Raw genomic sequence first — 18,593 nt, forward strand, 5'->3', positions numbered from 1 at the left:
TTCCTGAATGGTGGAGTGTTTGAAATCTGGACCCATCTCTTGTGGCTCAGGCCAATCTTGCTGCTTTTCATAAGAAGAAATATTAATTTCAGAGCTGGATTCAGTTCCCCTCTCCCTCAAATGTAGGTGGGAAGCTGGACCATGTTCACACTGAAAACATAGCTAACAGCCATAAAAGTATACTTTAAACAGAACTTTAAAACTTATGCCTTCTAAGACCCTCTGAAGTATAACATACCTACCTACAAGCGTCTGATCAGATGCCCGTGGGAATCGACTTTCCTCATCAAGGAGAGACAATAAACCCATTGGTTTCTGGAGGAACATATCTAAGAGAGGCCGGTTGTCCTCATACTCTATAACTCTTGCATCAACACCTTCAAATAGGTATTCATTCTGTAACAGGTGATAATATGCATGTTTTACCCACAAACACAGAGAAGTTTCAGAATATGATTCACAAACTGACAGCTGAGCGGAATCATAATTACATAGAATAAACAATACCCAAGGGGCGAATGCATCAGTGTTTTGTAAGAAAGAATGTCACTTTGAATGTTGCAACACACGGCAATGCTATAAGCTTTAATCTTGCGTGCCTCATGCTGTGTGTTTTGTAAAATTATATACTTACCATGTACACACAAGACCAAATAAACATAAACAAAGTCAAAGAGCTCAAGCTACCATGTTTGAGGGCAAGATAGAGACTTTAGTGTCCTTCCACGGTTTACTCCTCTAGTCTGTATTGTAATAAAACTGTTCTGAAGTCATTTGGGGGCTTCGTTTATATTCCTACATTGCTTCATTAGTCAGACCTATTGCCAGTACAATGGTCAAGATTTGTAAAATGACAAGTCATCTTGAGACACCTTAAAAGGACCAAACTTTGGGAAGGCTGGAGCTCAGCACTTTCTGAAAATCAAAACCCTGTAAGATGTCTCAAATTGGGCCCCCTAATCACTTTTGAAAATCTAGGCCAGTGTATTCAATATGGTAGAAAACAAATCTAGTTTCTATGCTCAGGAATACAGAGATCTCAGACTTCTCAAGGTGATGAGAAAATCTACTATGCAAACTCTGCAAACGTATCATGCCCTCAGCATTTTTAGTGCCTTTTCTTTTGTTTTTAAAGTCTTTTTTATAAATCAGGGAAAAGTAGCCAGATTTTTCTTTAATTCTCTTGCAGTCTGTTCCCTAAATCCACAAAAGTTAATTAAGCCTTTTGATTCTCTTCACAAATCATTTTTTTTAATCTAAAGAACAAAATCCTTTTCAGTTACCTTGAGTTTTACCATGACAGTTTTGTCTTATTAAGTGATGTCACCAATCCAGTGTTGCCTGTTTTCATTGCAAATACATTATCCTAGGGACTACACTGATTCCTGACAGATGGATAACATTCAACAATTGAAGTCCCCTATAACTAAGCAGGAGGGTCTTCCAGACCAATGAAGATCTCCCTCTGTACATAATTCACCTTAGTCTGAAAGAGTTGGGAAATGGAGAAGGTAACATGGAGCATATTTTGGAAAGCATTTCATCACCACGTATTGCTTTATAACAAGAAAACCATGTCCTGAGACCTCTGATTACTTCACCTCTCAGTCAGATGGAACCAAAAGTATAATTAACAAAATCAGAAATGCCGATGTGACAAATAAGACCCAGACAAATATGATCTTCAAATCCATCTGAAAGAGACTACAGAATGACTGCTACAATCATACTTTTGGCCAGATTTACTTATTTTCTTCTGGCTTCCTAGACTTTTGGGCTTGATTGTGACTCTGACTGCATGCTCACACAAGGAAATAAGATGTGACCCCCCAATACAGCTCTAGGTGGGAGAGTCATATCTTGGTGCCCACCATATAAGATTAAGCCGTTTTTACTCCTGCCCAGGGACAGGTGGATGGGGAGCAGTGTGACTATATGGAATCTTGGCTTCATCCCATCACTCATTGGTCTGAGTCATGAGGCCAGCACAGGAGAAGAGCATAATCAGATACCAGTGGTGCAGCCTAGCAGTAAATTAGTATACCTTCAGGAGCAAGGAGGCTGCAGAGGAGGAATTGTGACTCAGAGGTATGTTTATGAGTCACAGTGTCTCCCAAGGATAATCCTGGCATGGTGCAATTTACACACCAATAAAAATATAAGAAAGGTCATACTGGGTCAGACCAATGGTCCATCTACCCAGTACCCTATCTTCTGCCAGCTGCCAATACCAAAAGCTTCAGAAGGCATGAACAGAACAGGGCAGTTATCGAGTGATGATGTCCAGTTCCAGCTTCTGGCAGTGAGAGGTTTAGAGATACCCAGACCATGAGGTTGCATCCCTGACCATCTTGGCTAATAGCCATTGATGGATCTATCCGCCATCAACTTATCTAATTCTTTTTTGGACCCAGTTATACTTGTGACCTTCATAACATCCCCTGGCAATGAGTTCCATGGGTTGACTGTGTGTTGTACGAAGAATTACTTTCTTATGTTTGTTGCCTATTAATTTCATTGGGTGACCCCTGGATCTTGTGTTATGTGAAGGGGTAAATAACACCTCCTTATTCACTTTCTTCACATCATTCATGATTTTATAGATGTCTATTACAGCCCTCAGTTGTCTCTTTTCTAAGCTGAACAATCCCAGTCTTTTTAATGTCTCCTCATATGGAAGCTGTTCCATACTCCTAATAATTTTTGTTGCCCTTCTCTGTACTTTCCCCAAATTTAACGTATCTTTTGTGACCAGAACTGCATGCTGTGTTCAAGGTGTGGGTGTACCATGGATTTAAATAGTGGCATTATGCTATTTTCTGTCTTATTATCTATCCCTTTCCTAACGGTACCCAACATTCTGTTAGCTATTCTGACTGCCACTGCATATTGAGTAGACGTTTCCAGAGAACTATCTATGACTACAAGATGTCTTTCCTGAATGGCAACAGCTAATTTAGACGCCATCATTTTGCATGGATAGTTGGGATTATGTTTTCCAATGTGCATTACTTTGCACTTATCACATTTGAATTTCATTTGCCATTTTGTTGGCCACACCCGGTTTTGTGAGATCCCTTTGCAACTCTTCCCAGTCAGCCTTGGACTTATCTATTTTGAGTAATTTTGTATTGTCGGCCAACTTTGCCACTTCACTGTTTACCTTTTTCCAGCTCATTTATGAATATGTTGAACAGTACTGGCCCCAGTACAAATCCTTGAGAGACCTTGCTATTTACCATTCTGAACTGTGAAAACTGACTATTTATTCCTACCCTTTGTTTCCTATCTTTTAACCAACTACTGATCTATGAGAGGACCTTCCCTCTTATCCCATGACTCCTTACTTTGCTGAAGTACCTTTGATGAGGGACCTTGTCAAGGGCTTTCTGAGAGTGAAAGTACACTATATCCACTGGATCACCCTTGTCCACACATTTGTTGAAACACTCCAATAATTCTAGTAGATTGGTGAAGCGTGATTTCCATTTAGACAAGTCATGCTGACTCTTCCCCATCATATTGTGTACATGAATATGTCTGATAATGCCGTTCTTTGCTATAGTTTCAACAAATTTGCCTGACAGTGAAGTTAGGTATATTGGCCAGGATCACATCTGGAGTCTTTTAAAAATCAGCATTACATTAGCTATCCTCCAGTCATCTGGTACAGAGTATGATTTAAACAATAGGTTACATATCACAGTTAGTAGTTCTGCAATTTCATATTTGAGCTCCTTCAGAACTGTTGAGTAAATACCATCTGGTCTTGGTGACTTATGATTGTTTAATATATCAATCTGTTCCAAAACCTCCTCTGCTGAAACCTCAATCTGGGACAGTTCCCCAGATTTGTCACCTAAAAAGAATGGCTCAGGTGTGGGAATCACCCTCCCATCCTCTGCAGTGAAGACTGATGCAAAGAATTAATTTAGCTTTTCTGCAATGGTCCCATCTTCCTTAAGTTTGCTCATGTAGCACCTCAGTTGTCCAGTGGCCCCACCAACTGTTTGCTCTGGTTTATTTTTTCAGTATTTACAAGGTGGGCTTCAAAGTAGGCCCAACTACTTCAATTAAGCAAAAAGCCAAACTCACAACACAAAAGAAATATATTTCCCTGTCCCCTCTCTGGAGCGTTGCATCATTATGCTGGCTTCTGGTTGCGAGTCCTTCCCCAAACAGAAATTAACTTGACTGTTTCCTCTCAAGGAGGGAAAGCAGCCTTCCACCTAGGAGAAGCCTTTTCTCCCTGCTGCTCCTAACCCTGCTGCAGCTTATTTCTCATCCCTCCCTCCTTCCTCTCACACTCTCTCTCTCTCCAGAAGAGAGGTTTTTAGAGGTCACAAGCAGCCTTTAATTGGCCACAGGTATCTCTAATTAATGTGAGGTAACCTCTTTTCAGTTCACCATTCTAGGGCTGATACACTTACCTTCCACCACACTTACAGCTGTCACGTCTGACTTTGTCATGCTAGTTGCTCTTCACGTTCTTTTTTGACCTGCCTAATTATACTTTTACACTTGACTTGCCAGAGCTTATGCTCTCTTCTGTTTTCCTCAGTAGGATTTTTAAAGGATGTCTTTTTGTCTCTAACCACCTTTTTTGCTCTGTTGTTTAGCCATAGTGGCATTTTTGGGCCCTCTTACTGTTTTGTTTTAATTTGGGGTTTATATTTAGTTTGAGCCTCTAAGATGGTGTTTTAAAATAGTTTCCATGCAGCTTGCAGGCATTTCACTCTTGTGACTGTTCCTTTTAATTTCCATTTAACTAACTTCCTCATTTTATGTAGTTCCCCTTTTTAATGTTAAATTCTAGTGTGGTGGGTTTCTTTGGTATTTCTCTCCCCAAAAAAGGTGGCTAAATTTAATTACATTATGGTCATCATTAATGAGTGGTTCAGCTATATTCACCTCTTGGACCAGATCCACTATGCCACTTAGGACTAAATCAAGAATTACCTCTTCCCTTGTGGCTTCCAGAAATAGCTGCTCCAAGAAGCAGTCATTAATGGTGTCTAGAAATTTTATCTCTGTGTCCCATCCTGAGGGGACAGTTGAAATTCCTCATTGTTATTGGGTTTTCCGTTGTTGCAGCCTCTCTACTCTCCCACGGAATTTAACAATCACTCTCACCAGGTGGTCCGTAGTACATGCCTACTGTTATACTGTTGTTCAAGCATGGAATTTCTATCCATAGGGATTCTATGGTATAATCTGATTCATTTACAATTTCTACTACATTTTACTCCATGCTTTCTTTTACACATAGTGTCACTCCCCAACCAGCAGGACCTATTCCATCATTCCCATATATTTTGTATTTTGGTATTACTGTATCCCGCTGATTACCATCATTCTACCAAGGTCGTGTGATCTTTGATCAGGGCTGTAGTTGTCCCAAGATTGAGATGTTAGGTTCAAGCACAAGGTGTTATCACTAAGGATGCTTTTACTGTCAAAAGTCTACATGTAAATAAATAATAATTATGATAATCTGCTTCTGTTGATTATGACAGTCAGAAAAAGGAGTAAATATTTCCATGACACTGATGCATCCTTAGACAAGCATTCCTGGGCAACATCTCCAATTATTAGTTTTTCTAAAACTCTAATGCTCATTAAAGGAGACAGTTTAACAACACTGGAAACTGAACTCTGATTTAAGAGTAAATGGAACTTCCATAGTTACACACCATAGTTACACAGTATGAGAACAGCAGCACAAGCTTCCCTGTACTGCCTTCATATGCCTCAATCCTGACCTGGAAGGACCACATGGACAGTTTAAGCCTTCATGATCATTCAGTTTTCTGCTTCTCTATTAAGACTGGCAAATGGAGTGTCACTAAGTGTCAATGGTTTTCGTGATGTCTACCAGGATATGGAACAAATCCATTCAATCATTTCACATTGGTCAGTGAATGATGTCAGGAAGCAAAAAACTTCCAGTAACTATGGAGCTGGGTTAGATTTAAATCAGTGACCTAACAGTGAAAGACTCTGTATTATCAGTCCCTCATGCAATACTGCTACCTTCACCATATTGTGATGAAATATGAGACAGGAGAAAAAACTAATATGACATATTATAAAGCTATAACGAAAGAGATTTTATTTGTATTAATTTCTAACATGTCATAAACCAGGCACTGAGTCAGCTGCAGGAGGCTGCAAGCCCTAGTGATGTTTCACAGCATCTGAATTCCCTAAAATAGTTTATACTCATTGAGAAGATATCACACAATCCACGAGACAGTATTCACATAGGATGTCACAAGGAATGACTGCACTACATTGGAGTATGTGGGCTCATATTTTATGCTGTGTCTGTTGTGATCAAACTAGGTAATATTACCCTGTGCAGATTTGCTGCACTTAAATCTATAGGGACAATACTATTAAATGCAGTTCGTAATTTTGTTTTGTACTAATAGAAAACAACTGAGTCATGAAATAATGCCACTTTGTTGATGTGATAATATGAAGTCCCATTTGGTTTAAAGATTAACTTTAGGAACTTATTCAGAACCTGTCTTTTACCATCTTACTAAAGCAAAAGATGCAATTGTAAAATTAAAAATAAATATGAGAGACGAGGCGGGTGAGGCAGTATCTTTTACTGAACCAACTTCTATTGGTGAAAGAGTCAAGCTTTCAAGCTACACAGAGCTCTGCAGACCTGAAGAAGAACTCTATGTAGCTTGAAAGCTGGTCCAATAAAAAAATATACTACCTCATCCACCTTGTCTCTCCAATATCCTGGGACTAACACAGCTACAACACCACCGCAAACAAAAATGAATGTTGCACATGCCTTATCTAAAAGCACATTAGGTTAGGGTCCTTCTGACCAATGCATTTATCATCTGTATTAGCATGCATCAAATTTCACTAGCATGCTCATATAATAGGTCACAACGAGAAGGTCAATCTGAAATATACTGTGTCAAACATCACAATTCATATCTTTGCTAAGACAATACAACCAGTGCTGAAATAACCAGAATTTATGGAGAAACGGAAAAGTTGTCCATCTGGCCAATACCACCTAGATCCCCTCTACGAAGATTCCTATCAGTCCTGCATGGAGAGGAAGGTCAGCTCCCTCCACTGTAGTGTCACTTCCCTGGACCACACAGACCCCTTTCTGCAGGGTCAAGTGAAAACATGCTTTGTCCCCCCACAGTCCCAAGGTCCAGGGAAATGCTGGCAGCTTGGGCCCATCTCCAGGCAGGAGAAATGCCCTCTTTAGGGCACTTCTCTAGGCTACTGAGGCTGTATTTCAATTTGCAAAGCACAATGGTTTGTGTTAAACAGTAAGTTCTTTTGTTCTCAACTTTACGTCTACCCAGAAGTACATAAACTAGCTGCAGCAGGCAACTTTCTGCTCTAACAGGCATTTTGAGCCGAATGCTGCTAGATGAAGAGTGACCCTTCAGCCTCAGTTACTACCCTTACACAACAAAACAAGCTACTCCACACACAGGCTGGGGGGAAGCTTTGGCAGCATGGTGCCTTCAGAATTATGGAGTTAGAGACCAAGATGTTGGGCCAGAGACATGGTGTTTCTGTGTGGATGGTCCTGCCTCCTGTCAATCCCCAGGACCTGCAGAGTTGAGGGGCAGTTCATTGCACATCTTGCAGAGTTTGTTCCCCTTGATTCAAGACAATTCTATGATTAGACCCTCACAAGGTTTTCCCCTACTTTTCCCCCCAGCTTCTATTTACTCCAGACCCAAATCTATATCCTGACAAACATAGTGGGACAAATTCATTCTTCGTTGTTACCCCATTTATGTCAAAGGGATGGATTTCAATCCAGATTTCCTATTTCTTACCTTTAGATTAGAAAAATTCCCCTCTCACAGTTGCCATACAATTAGTCATGTGTAGAGATGGCGCTAATAGCTACTGTAAGACTGAGTACGTCCTTAGTCTGTGGATGTGCTGAACTAACACGTTCCCGGGGTCCTTGGCCACATCCCCTCTCTGGCCAGTGACTTCAGCTTTTGGGGCTTTACTAATTGGGTCCATGCTCCCCAGCAGAGTAGTTTTGTGGACATCTTGCACTGCTGTGATCCTCTCACCCCTGGCTAGACTTGCTGCCAATAGGATGATGTGCATCTGGTGATCCATCGGCAAAATCCAGGAGTGAATCTGGCCCACTATTTGCAGAGAATTAGAAAAAACTGTTCCTCAAAATAAAGAGGCAGCACGTACCCCAGTCTTCACTTCTTCCACTCAGAAAGCCTGGGGAAGAGTCAAGCTTTATACTGTGCCTGTAAGGTTAACAAATGGAGTCTGTTAGACAGTTGGGAAAAGTGAAGCTCAGAATTGAAGACCTTCCTCTCAGAATGCCTTGCTATCAGCCTCACATGGTTACATCTAGGGACTGTTAGCCCAAGTGCCTGACTGACCTCAATTTCCATGGCAGCTCATATAAAGGTCTCATATAAACAGGAATGAAACAAGCCACTTAAAGGAAGAATTAGATTTGTACCTTATTTACATACAGTGCCATAGATGTGCAATAATATGTACAAAAGTATAGGTGGATACTTCCCTGTTATGAAGAGCTTACAATGCACATGGTGGAGGAGCTGCTTTTCAGATGGAAGTATGTTATATGTAATAACATTTTTCAGTTTTGAAATTTATTTCAGAGCTCATTAAATATGCCAGTGTGACAATGCTAAAAATGCTAAAAACCAAAGCCCAAGTCACTTCATCTTTCTGTGCATGTGTTTCCTTAGCTGAAAAATGGAGATAATGATACTTCCTTCCTTTGATGTCTAATGATGAAAAGCACTATATAAGACCTACATATTATCATTATGATCATCAGCCCCAGTTATTATCCCTGGAACTGGTACAGCATAGGCAAAGGCAGCACAGACTACCCCAGAAATGTGCCACCTCCATCAGCGTAGGAATAATTTAGTCTTCCATGTTCATTCATTTATTGGCTTCAATTCCTCAGATTGCCAAAAAGCAAGCCACTTAAGTCAATTGTGCTGTTGGTTTTTGTTATGAAGATGCCTGTTCAGTGGGAACTAGACTAAGACCACTCACTTGACCTAGGCCACCAACCACACAGAGATATGTTCCATTTCAACCACTTTGACCTGGTATGGTATGAAGTTATTCAAATAATTGGGGAAGAGAGAAGGACTCATATATTGACATATATTCTCTCTTTAGAAGAATGAAGAGAGAAAAATTGTATTGTTTAATTTTGTACAACACAGTGATAAGTGCTATATAAAAGCCTAAGATAGAAGGGAAATACTCCCACAGATGTTTATAGACCCAACCACCATTCAGTCCCTTCATATTTTTCATTTGCAAATTGATAAATGTATTCCATTAATTATCTAGGATTATAATTTAAAAAGAAACCACACACATGCACACAAAACCACTAAGGATTCACAGTCAAAAAACAATGCTATTTACATTTTACAATAGCTATGCTGGCACATTGCTTTATGCCAAAATTCAGTTGGCTGTAAGCATTCTGGAGGTTTGGAACTCAAAGAGTTGGAGGATTCTAAATGGTCCATGATTACATTAATTTCTCCCCCTTTGAATATCTTAAATGAGAAATGAAAGTTGTAGAGCAGATGTGCCTATCATAGCTTAAATGTGTTTAGGAAATGTTACAGAAATTATGGGAGTTCAATGTGCAAAACAAAGCAACACTATACACACAAAGGAAATCACAGACATTTATAAAGATTTACAGTATGCTGACTCCTGAAGAAAGGGATATCGTAAACGTCAGTTAACAATCAGAGCATATCATATCAGTGCTAAACTTAGCAGATCCCATACAATTAACATTTAAGATGCTGAACCACCTACTTTCTACATGATTGTTCTTGTGACATGGAACTGAAGCAATGTGCATGTCCCAAGCAAGGGAGAAGGAGATGTGTTATAACGGCCATTAATCATATTGTGAACTGTCCTTGAGCAACAGCCTTGCAATCAGTGACTCTAGTCACTTCCTGGGGTTAAAATGATAGGGTTTGATACCCAACTTTGCACTAATTTTAGCCTGTAGAGTTAGTTATGCATCACTTCAGCAGTAGCCCCAGAGACTACTTTGAATACCCTGCAAGATAATATAATGAAGCTTGCTATAGTATCAGGCCTGTTCTGATCCCCTTTTAAATGTGGAACACACAAAACCAGAAGGAAACTCACACACACAAGCTTATTAAACTAAGGGTATGTCTACACTATGAAATTAGGTTGATTTTATAGAAGTTGATTTTTAGAAATTGATTTTATACAGTCTATTGCGTACGTCCACACTAAGTGCATTAAGTCAGTGGAGTGCGTCGTCACTACCGAGGCTAGCATTGACTATCCCACAGTTCCACAGCCTCCGCTACCCACTGGTATTCTGGGATAAGCGCCCAGTGCCTGATGGGGCAAAAACATTGTCGTGGGTGGTTTCTGGTACATGTCATCAGTCGCTTCTCCCTCCATGAAAGCAATGGCAGACAATCGTTTCACGCCTTTTTTTCTGGGTTACCCATGCAGACGCCGTAGCACGGCAAACATGGAACCCGCTCACCTCACCGTCACTGCTGCTGTTGTGAGCTGGAGGCTTCTGCCTCAGGCTGGTCTCCCAGCCAGTAGCACTGCACAGTCGCACCTACCCCAGCCTACCCCTTACTCCCATGGCTCATAAAGCCTGGACAGTAGTAAGGAGAAGTTCAACTATAGGCTAAGCAAGTATAGAATGGTGGTAGAATGTGCCTTTAGATGTTTAAAAGCTTCCTGGTGCTGTTGGTCAGACCTCAGTGCAACCAACATTCCCACTGTTATTGCTGCTTGCTGTGTACCTGTGAGAGTAAGGGGGAGATGTTTATGGTGGGATGGGAAGTTGAGGCAAATTGCCTGGTGTCCAATTTTGAGCAGCCAGACACCAGGGCGATTAGAACAGCGCAGCAAGGCATGCTGCGCATCAGAGAGCCTTTGAAAACCAGTTTCATGACTGGCCAGGTTTGGTGTGACAACTGTGTGTGTTCCTTCTTGATGCAAACCCTCCCCCTTTGTTGATTTTAATTCTCTGTAAGCAAACCACCCTCCCCCCTTTGAAATATAGTAACTATTGTTTTGAAACCATTCATTCATTCTTTATTAATTAAAAAAAAGAGATAACAGGCAAGGTAGCCTGGGTGGGGTGGGGGTGGAGGGAAGGACAAGGCCACATTGCTTATTGTAGCCACACTAAAAATCAGACTGCTTGAATGACAGCCTTCTGTTGCTTGGCAATTCTCTGGAGTGGAGTGGCTGGGTGCCCGGAGCCTTCCCCCTGCGTTCTTGGGCATTTGCGTGAGGAGGCTATGGAACATGGGGAGGAGGGTAGGCGGTTATACAGTGGATGCAGCGGGAGTCAGTGCTCTTGTTGGCTTTCCTGCAGCTCCAAGAGATGCTTCATCATGTCCGTCTGCTCCCCCAATAGACGCTTCATCATGTCTGTTTGCTCCCCCATTACCTCACCATCATGTCCCGCCTCCGCTCTTCACGTTCACTTAATTCTTTCCTGGCCTCTGCCACTGAATGCCTCCATGCATTAAGCTGTGCCCTATCAGTGCAGGAGGACTGCATGAGTTCAGAAAACATGTCATCGTGAGTGCGTTTTTTTCACCTTCTAATCTGCGATAACCTCAGGGACGGAGATGATAGGGGAAGCGTAAAAACATTCGATGCTCTACGATTCTGGGGGGACTGTATGGTCACCTGTGCTGCTGAGTTTGCCACGCTGACCAAACAGGAAAGGAAATTCAAAAGTTCCTGGGGCTTTTCCTGTGTACCTGCCTAGTGCATCGGAGCTCAAATGTGCTGTCCAGAGCGGTCACAATAGAGCACTCTGGGATAGCTCCCAGAGGCTAATACCATTGATTTGTGTCCACGCTATTCCAAATTCGACCCAGCAAGGTCGAATTTAGCGCTATTCCCCTCGTCAGGGAGGAGTACAGAAGTCAATTTTAAGAGCTCTTTAGGTCGATGGAACAAGGTTGGTTGTGTGGATGCAGTCCTTTTTAAATCAGCCTAACGCGGCTACATTCAACCTAACCCCGTAGTGTAGACCAGGCTAAGTGATAACACAAGAACATTTGAGTTAACTCATGCCTGGCCAGCAGTCTACATATAAAGATACCCAAAGGAAACTGAAGGCAGATTACACTTGAATAGAGTGGAGCCCAAGGCAAGGTAAGCACATTAAAGGTGGGTAGTAAAGAAGATGGAGAGAGAGACTGAGACCTTTGTGTCTGAGCACACCCTAGGACGTGGATGTCTGTCGACTGCAAAGCCCTTTGTCCTGCAGTGAACAGAATGATGGTTCAATGCTAATTACAGAAGAGGAGCATCTGCTGTGAAAATTCCGTGTTTGGCTACAAAATTTCTCTTCTCTTATAGCTTTTCTACACTTGATAGTTAACACAGGATGTGAATTTAAAGTGCAGTGTTTTTTCTGAATAACTCCTTGTGTGGACACTCTTATTCCAGAAAGAAGTGTAGCCTCGTTATCATTTTCCCAGATGTTGGCTTTTTAATACAGGGAAGTGGTAGATAATGGTTGGCTTCTTTGGTGGACTGAGCTTTGTTGCCTGAGAGTATTACTATTGTGACTGAGGCATGGAGATATTCCAGGGTGGGTGATAGAGCCTCCTTTCACAGGATTTTTAAACTGCTTATTCCAGAATAATAGTGTCTACACATGTGTCATAAACAGATAGTTAAGGGTTAATGTCTCTTTTACCTGTAAAGGGTTAACAAACAGTGAACCAGACACCTGACCAGAGGACCAATCAGGAAACAAGATACTTTCAAATCTCGGTGAAGGGAAGCCTTTGTTTGTGTTTTTGGGTTTTGCTTTGTTCTCTATGGGTCCTGGAAGGGACTAGACATGCAATCAGGTTTCTTGCCAATCTCCCTGCTACAATCTCTTATATATTCAAAATAGTGAGTATTAAGTAGAACAGGTGGTTATAGTCTTTTGATTGTTTTCTACATTTGCAAATGTGTAGTTTGCTGGAAGTATTTTAAATTGTATTTTGCTGGGGGTGGGGGGCTTCTCTCTAGTGTCTATAAGCTGAAAGACCCTGTAACTTTTACCATCTAAATTACAGAGACAACTTTTACTTTTTATTCTTTCTTTTTATTAAAAGTTTTGCTTTTTAAGACCTGTTTGATTTTTTCCCCTTGTTGAGGCTCAAGGGAATTGAGTCTGTACTTAACAGGGAAGGGGAAGGGAAGGGAGAAGGGGGAATCCCTTTGTTTAGATTCACGGAGCTTGAATCTGTCTATCTCTCCAGGATAACCCAGGGAGGGGGAGAAAAGGGATGGGGAACCAACCTGATTTCTCTGTATTATGATTCAAGGAGTTTGAATCACGGTGATCTCCTAGGGTAACCCAGGGAGGGAAAGCCTAGGAGAGGCATGGTGAGGGAAAGGGTTTACTTTCCTTGTGTTAAGATCCAGAGGGTCTGGATCTTGGGGGTCCCCGGGCAAGGTTTTGGGGGGACCTGAGTGTACCAGGCACTGGAATTCCTGGTTGGTGGCAGCGTATCAGATCTAAGCAGGTAATTAAGCTTAGAGGAATTCATGCTGGTACCCCAATTTTTTGGACTCTAAGGTTCAGATTGGAGATAGAATAGCATGACAACATCGCATTAATTAGGAACAGTTAATCAAGGACAAGCCCTTCCACATGGTAGACAAGTCCTTATATATGGTGGAATGTACTAGTAGTTGCACATTCTGCATGTTTTAATCTGCAGGGCAGACAATGGCTTTAAGACTTCTTCAATAGTTAATTTTCACATTGCTTTCCAGCATACATTTTCTAGTTATACTTCTAGAAATTTATTAACAAAGATCTTAAAAAAAACCCTTTGAGTCAATATACAAAGAAGCAGCTGTTCTTTGTATACTGTTCCAATCTGCTGCTGTTCTCTCTTCACATCGTGGCCTTTAAACCCGTTAAGCCCTCAGAGGCAGCAGTAACCAACTACTCAGACTTCTGTGATCTGCATCTTGGGTGCTTCTGGAGGCTTTGGCACCAAAACTGTTGAAGTGGTTGCCACAGACAAAGTCAAACCATCTTTGGCTTAGAGGAGTCCAAGAAAAAAGATGATCCTTCTGGTGTAACTGGAAAATCTTCTTCATGAAGATATACAATCACTCCCAAAAGGCTACATCTAACTCCACATCACTGTGTTGCCTTTGAAATAATTGGGAACTATCAAATATGTTTGCCATAAAGTACTATTTTCCTTTTATTTATACACAAACATGAGAGAGAGAGAGAGAGAGAGAGAGAGATATTTCCCCAAACTTACATATCTATTATCTACAAAACCAAGAATGATAAACAGTTTGGGCAAAACCCTGAATTAGTATTAGTAATTAAAAATTATGAGGGTGGGTGACAAAATGCTTTTCAAAAATATACATCTGAAATTTCATCCAATAATGCAGAGAAAGTACCTTTTCACTCTCTAAACCTAAAATGCGAGAGGGTTGATTACCCAGGACATGCAGTATTGGGGCAGTACTTCTGTTTTTTGTTGAAACATGTTTTCTCAAATAAGAGAATTAATTGGCTAGCAATTTAAAACTGTTTAACTTAATTTTCATTTAATCATTGCATAAACTCCTTATGGTCTTTTTACAGTTTTTCTACTGACCCTTTCAAGTTCATTAGCTTTCGTAATTACAACACCTAATTTTTCCTCCATCTTTTAAATCAAATTATATAGTGTAATCAAAGTAAATCTTCCATCAGTTGGTTTAGGAGAACAAATTCCTAAATGAGATCCAAATAATTGCAATTATTCTGATTTTTATTATAGGAATTCAGTGTTAAAAAGCTTATTAGTATGCTATTAGGAAAGTCATTCTTCAAAAAATATGTACTATTTGGCATTTCTGCTTTTTGCTGTTGAACCATAAATTACATAGTGCATATTATTCCTCAACAAAACAACAATGCATTTGAATCAAACCAATTATTTCTGTGCTCTGTTGCCTAGCAACTGTAAATTTGAAGTTTAATGCATTTTAGATGGACATTTAAATTACAAATAGCAATCCAACAGTTCTTCACATAAGGTATAGACAGAAAGCAGTCTGTTATAGACTACTATTCTGTGCTTCTTAAGAGGAAAGACAAGTTTAGCTTTTTTGGGTCAGATATTTTATGTTAAGCGCTACTAAGCTCAATAAAATATCCCCAAACCTACCTGTTCCCAGGCAAATACATGTTGATTGAAGTAGAACTGAATCTGTTCATTGGCAATGTTGATACACAGTTGTTCGAAAGAATTTTTTTTGAAATTTTCAAAGCCAAAGATATCAAGAATCCCAATGTTCAACTCATCATCATTTTCGCTGAAAAAATAATTAAAAAACCTCTTCATATTTTTATCTCCATTATTTTACATAATACCTAGCTTCATTATTGTTTCAAGAAAATAAATAATGGGCCAAATTTGTCACTGACCCTGGGAGTTACATAAGGATGAATTTTGCCCAATCAGATAAATCTTAATAGAATGATCAATTCTAATATGCAATACAATAGTACATGTAAATCTAAGGATGACTGTATGTGTCAAACATAATTTATTTACTGTAAGTGTGGATAAACTCACCTGACAAAGACAAGCAGGATTTCCAATTTCAGGTTTAAACTAATAGGAAATACATTTAAGCCTATCACGAAAAAAACAGACTATGGTTCACAAGTGACACACAAGGACTCTTTGCAAGTGAAACAGTTGCTCTTTGTTTCTATGGTAATAAAATAGGCTTGTAATTAGATACTAGGTATTTCTTCCCTCAGATTATTTGCTTATAATGCTTAGAGCTGACTTTTCAAAATATATTGTCTGCAGAGAGGCCCCTACATTCATTTTTATGCACCTATATACCTGTTTTAAATATTAAGATTAAGATAGGAGTTTAAATTTGAAATGAGGTGCATGCAGCAGGTATTTAGAAGCCTAGCTTTAGGCACTGAAGTATGAAAATTTGATCTTACACTATCATAATATATATAAATACTTAATAATAATAAGACGAACACCAGAAGGATGGGTGCAAATGAGATCAGAATGTGGCCTAATTAATCTACAGATGAATGGCCGGGTTGGCCCTAAGTGTTATGAGTAAATCATCTAAAGCAAAAATATCTGTTACATAACTCCAGTAGCCTTACTCCTAATTTACATGGGAATAACTGAGATCAGAATTTCACCCAGTTAATCTATAGAGAAATGCCAAGATGCCAGTATTACAGCAATTTACTGTATGACTATTGCATACTACTAATGAAAAAATGTATATGATCAGAAATTATTAGCATAGGTATAAAAGTTATAAATCCTTCCTTCATCTGATAAGAGCTAAATGTTATAGATCTGAACAAGCTAATGAAATATTATATCATGACTATTCTGTGTCCAGATGTTCTGTAAAGTATATAGAACATGTAGTTACACAAATCATACATTTCACATTGCAAAGAGATAATTTTTCTACAGGAAAAATGTCCCTTTACCTTAAAAGTTTGTCAGGCTTGAGTAATGTATTGATGCGATTGACTATCCAACTAAAGAGACGCCCATATAATGCTTTGGCCATGGCATCTCTGACATCAATAGCTTTTTCCACGGTGTTGGGACGGATAATGGTTTCCCCTCGAGTCACCACGCAGTAGGAGGTGAGAGCTTCTTGCAGTTCATCTGACTGAATGCACAGCAAGGAAGCACCTAGAAAGTGAACAGATGGACTGTTAAGACATACGCATAATCCTCAGGTATATTTTTGGAGGAAGGAGATATTTCTTGATTTCTGAGGGCTGGATTGTAACAGTACAATGTGTCTTGATTATGGGGCTGAGTGGAATTGTGCTGCCCTAAGAGCAGATGAGGGACTCAGCCATAACCTGTAGCTAATTCCCTTCTTGCTCCAGGGTAGGGAAGTCAGGTGCACCAGCCCTTTCCCAGGTGCAGATTACTTTCCCTTAAGTGATAGCTCAGCCATGCTGGCCAATGTGTTGGGGACAGCATCAAGGCTCCACCCTCTCTCCACTCATTAGAATCATAGATGATTTGGGTTGGAAGAGACTCAGGTGGTCATCTAGTCCAACCCCTTACTTCCCCTCATTCATATAGGAGGAGGCGTAGCAGCTTCCCTGTGGATGCTTTTCCACTGTAAGCCCATTGTGACCCACAAGGCAGGTAGCCCAGCTCTACCTCCTCTAGATAAACATTGTAGGAGGTAGAGCTGGTAAAAAAATAAAATTCAAAATTTTGATGACATTTTTCATAAAAAGTTTAAATGTTGACAAAAATCATGAAAATTCCATTTTGCTTTGCACACATCCCCAGTAACAGTCACGCTATCTGAATAAACTATGTGGATGGACACAAAAAGTAAATAATTTGTACACACATAAATATGAAAGAAACCCTTCTTTTTACATTTTTATTAATGTGGATTTGGCATGAATTGAACTGTTGTATTTTAATTAGTCTTGCAAAATTTCCATCTAAATACTGTTTTTATAGATAAATCTAATGTGATAAAATCTCCCTGCTTGCTAAAACATTACAGAATTTTAATCTTAAATCAAAGGAAAGAGAACTCACAATTCTCAAGTGCGACTGGATTGGAAATATTGCTCTTGTCAATCATGTGCTCGGATACCACTGAAGAAAACTCAATGTTACCCACATTTAAAATTGCAGCAAGAATACTGTACACACTGCCAAGTTCCTGAAAAGGAGATTAGAAATGTAGCCATTTATAGTTTTACATTTGGTACTTTAGGCTGCAATAACAGGTATTCTATACCCCTTTTTCATATCTTGAAGATAAGCATCTGTACTGGGCCCTGTATACGTGTGGACTCACCCCGGTGGCGCCTCCTGCTGGTGACTTCAGGAATTAGCTCATTCCAGCTCCGGAGCACCCTCTGCAGGCCGGTGATCCGCCTGCCCTCTGGCTCCAGTGTCCCCCTCTGGACCCAGTGCCCTTCTACCTGGTGCTGCCCCCTGGCACTAACCCCTCAGTCTTAGGGTCTCCCCTCCCCAGGGAACCCCCACCCACTATTCCCACCTCACCTCAGTATCAGGCTACTACCAGTCATCGTCTAGCCCCCATGCCCTGGGGCAGACTGCAGTATCAGCCTACTCATCACCGGAAAGGAGGGTCTGGACCTGCTGCCTTGGCCTACCCCTGGGCTGCCCTCTGCAACCCCTAGTACCCTTTGGCCTTCTGCTAGGCTGCAGCCTGGGGCTTTCCAGGCTGGAGCTCCCCAGCTCCTCTGCCTTTCCCCAGCCCTGCTCCACTCAGGTACCCTGTCTCTAGCTCCCTGCAGCCAGGCCAGTCTCTTTCTGAATAGAGAGAGAGAGAGAGAGACTCTCCCTCTACAGGCAGAGAGAGACTCTGCCTGCCCCGGCTTCTCTGCCTTTATAGGGCCAGCTGAGTCTGTTTGGGGCATGGCCCCAGCTGCAGCCACTTTCCCCAATCAGCCCAGCCTCAAAGCTGCTTTCTCCAGTCAC

At 40.7% G+C, this 18,593-nt stretch overlaps 1 protein-coding gene across 5 annotated transcripts in view; it reads right to left on the reverse strand.

Moving 5' to 3' along the window:
• The window catches only part of MYO3A (myosin IIIA), a 220,499-nt gene that overhangs the window by 60,373 nt on the left and 141,533 nt on the right, over nucleotides 1-18,593 (reverse strand). For all 5 annotated transcript variants that reach the window (XM_050939001.1, XM_050939000.1, XM_050939003.1 and 2 more), the window contains 4 exons: nucleotides 17,679-17,805; nucleotides 16,586-16,796; nucleotides 15,267-15,414; nucleotides 243-396 (listed from right to left, as the gene is read on the reverse strand). In XM_050939001.1, coding sequence (XP_050794958.1) covers nucleotides 243-396; nucleotides 15,267-15,414; nucleotides 16,586-16,796; nucleotides 17,679-17,805 — 640 coding nt within the window. The remainder of the gene's footprint in view (nucleotides 1-242; nucleotides 397-15,266; nucleotides 15,415-16,585; nucleotides 16,797-17,678; nucleotides 17,806-18,593) is intronic.

The sequence above is a fragment of the Gopherus flavomarginatus genome, chromosome 2 (genome assembly GCF_025201925.1).
Source record: "Gopherus flavomarginatus isolate rGopFla2 chromosome 2, rGopFla2.mat.asm, whole genome shotgun sequence".
NCBI lineage: Eukaryota > Metazoa > Chordata > Testudines > Testudinidae > Gopherus > Gopherus flavomarginatus.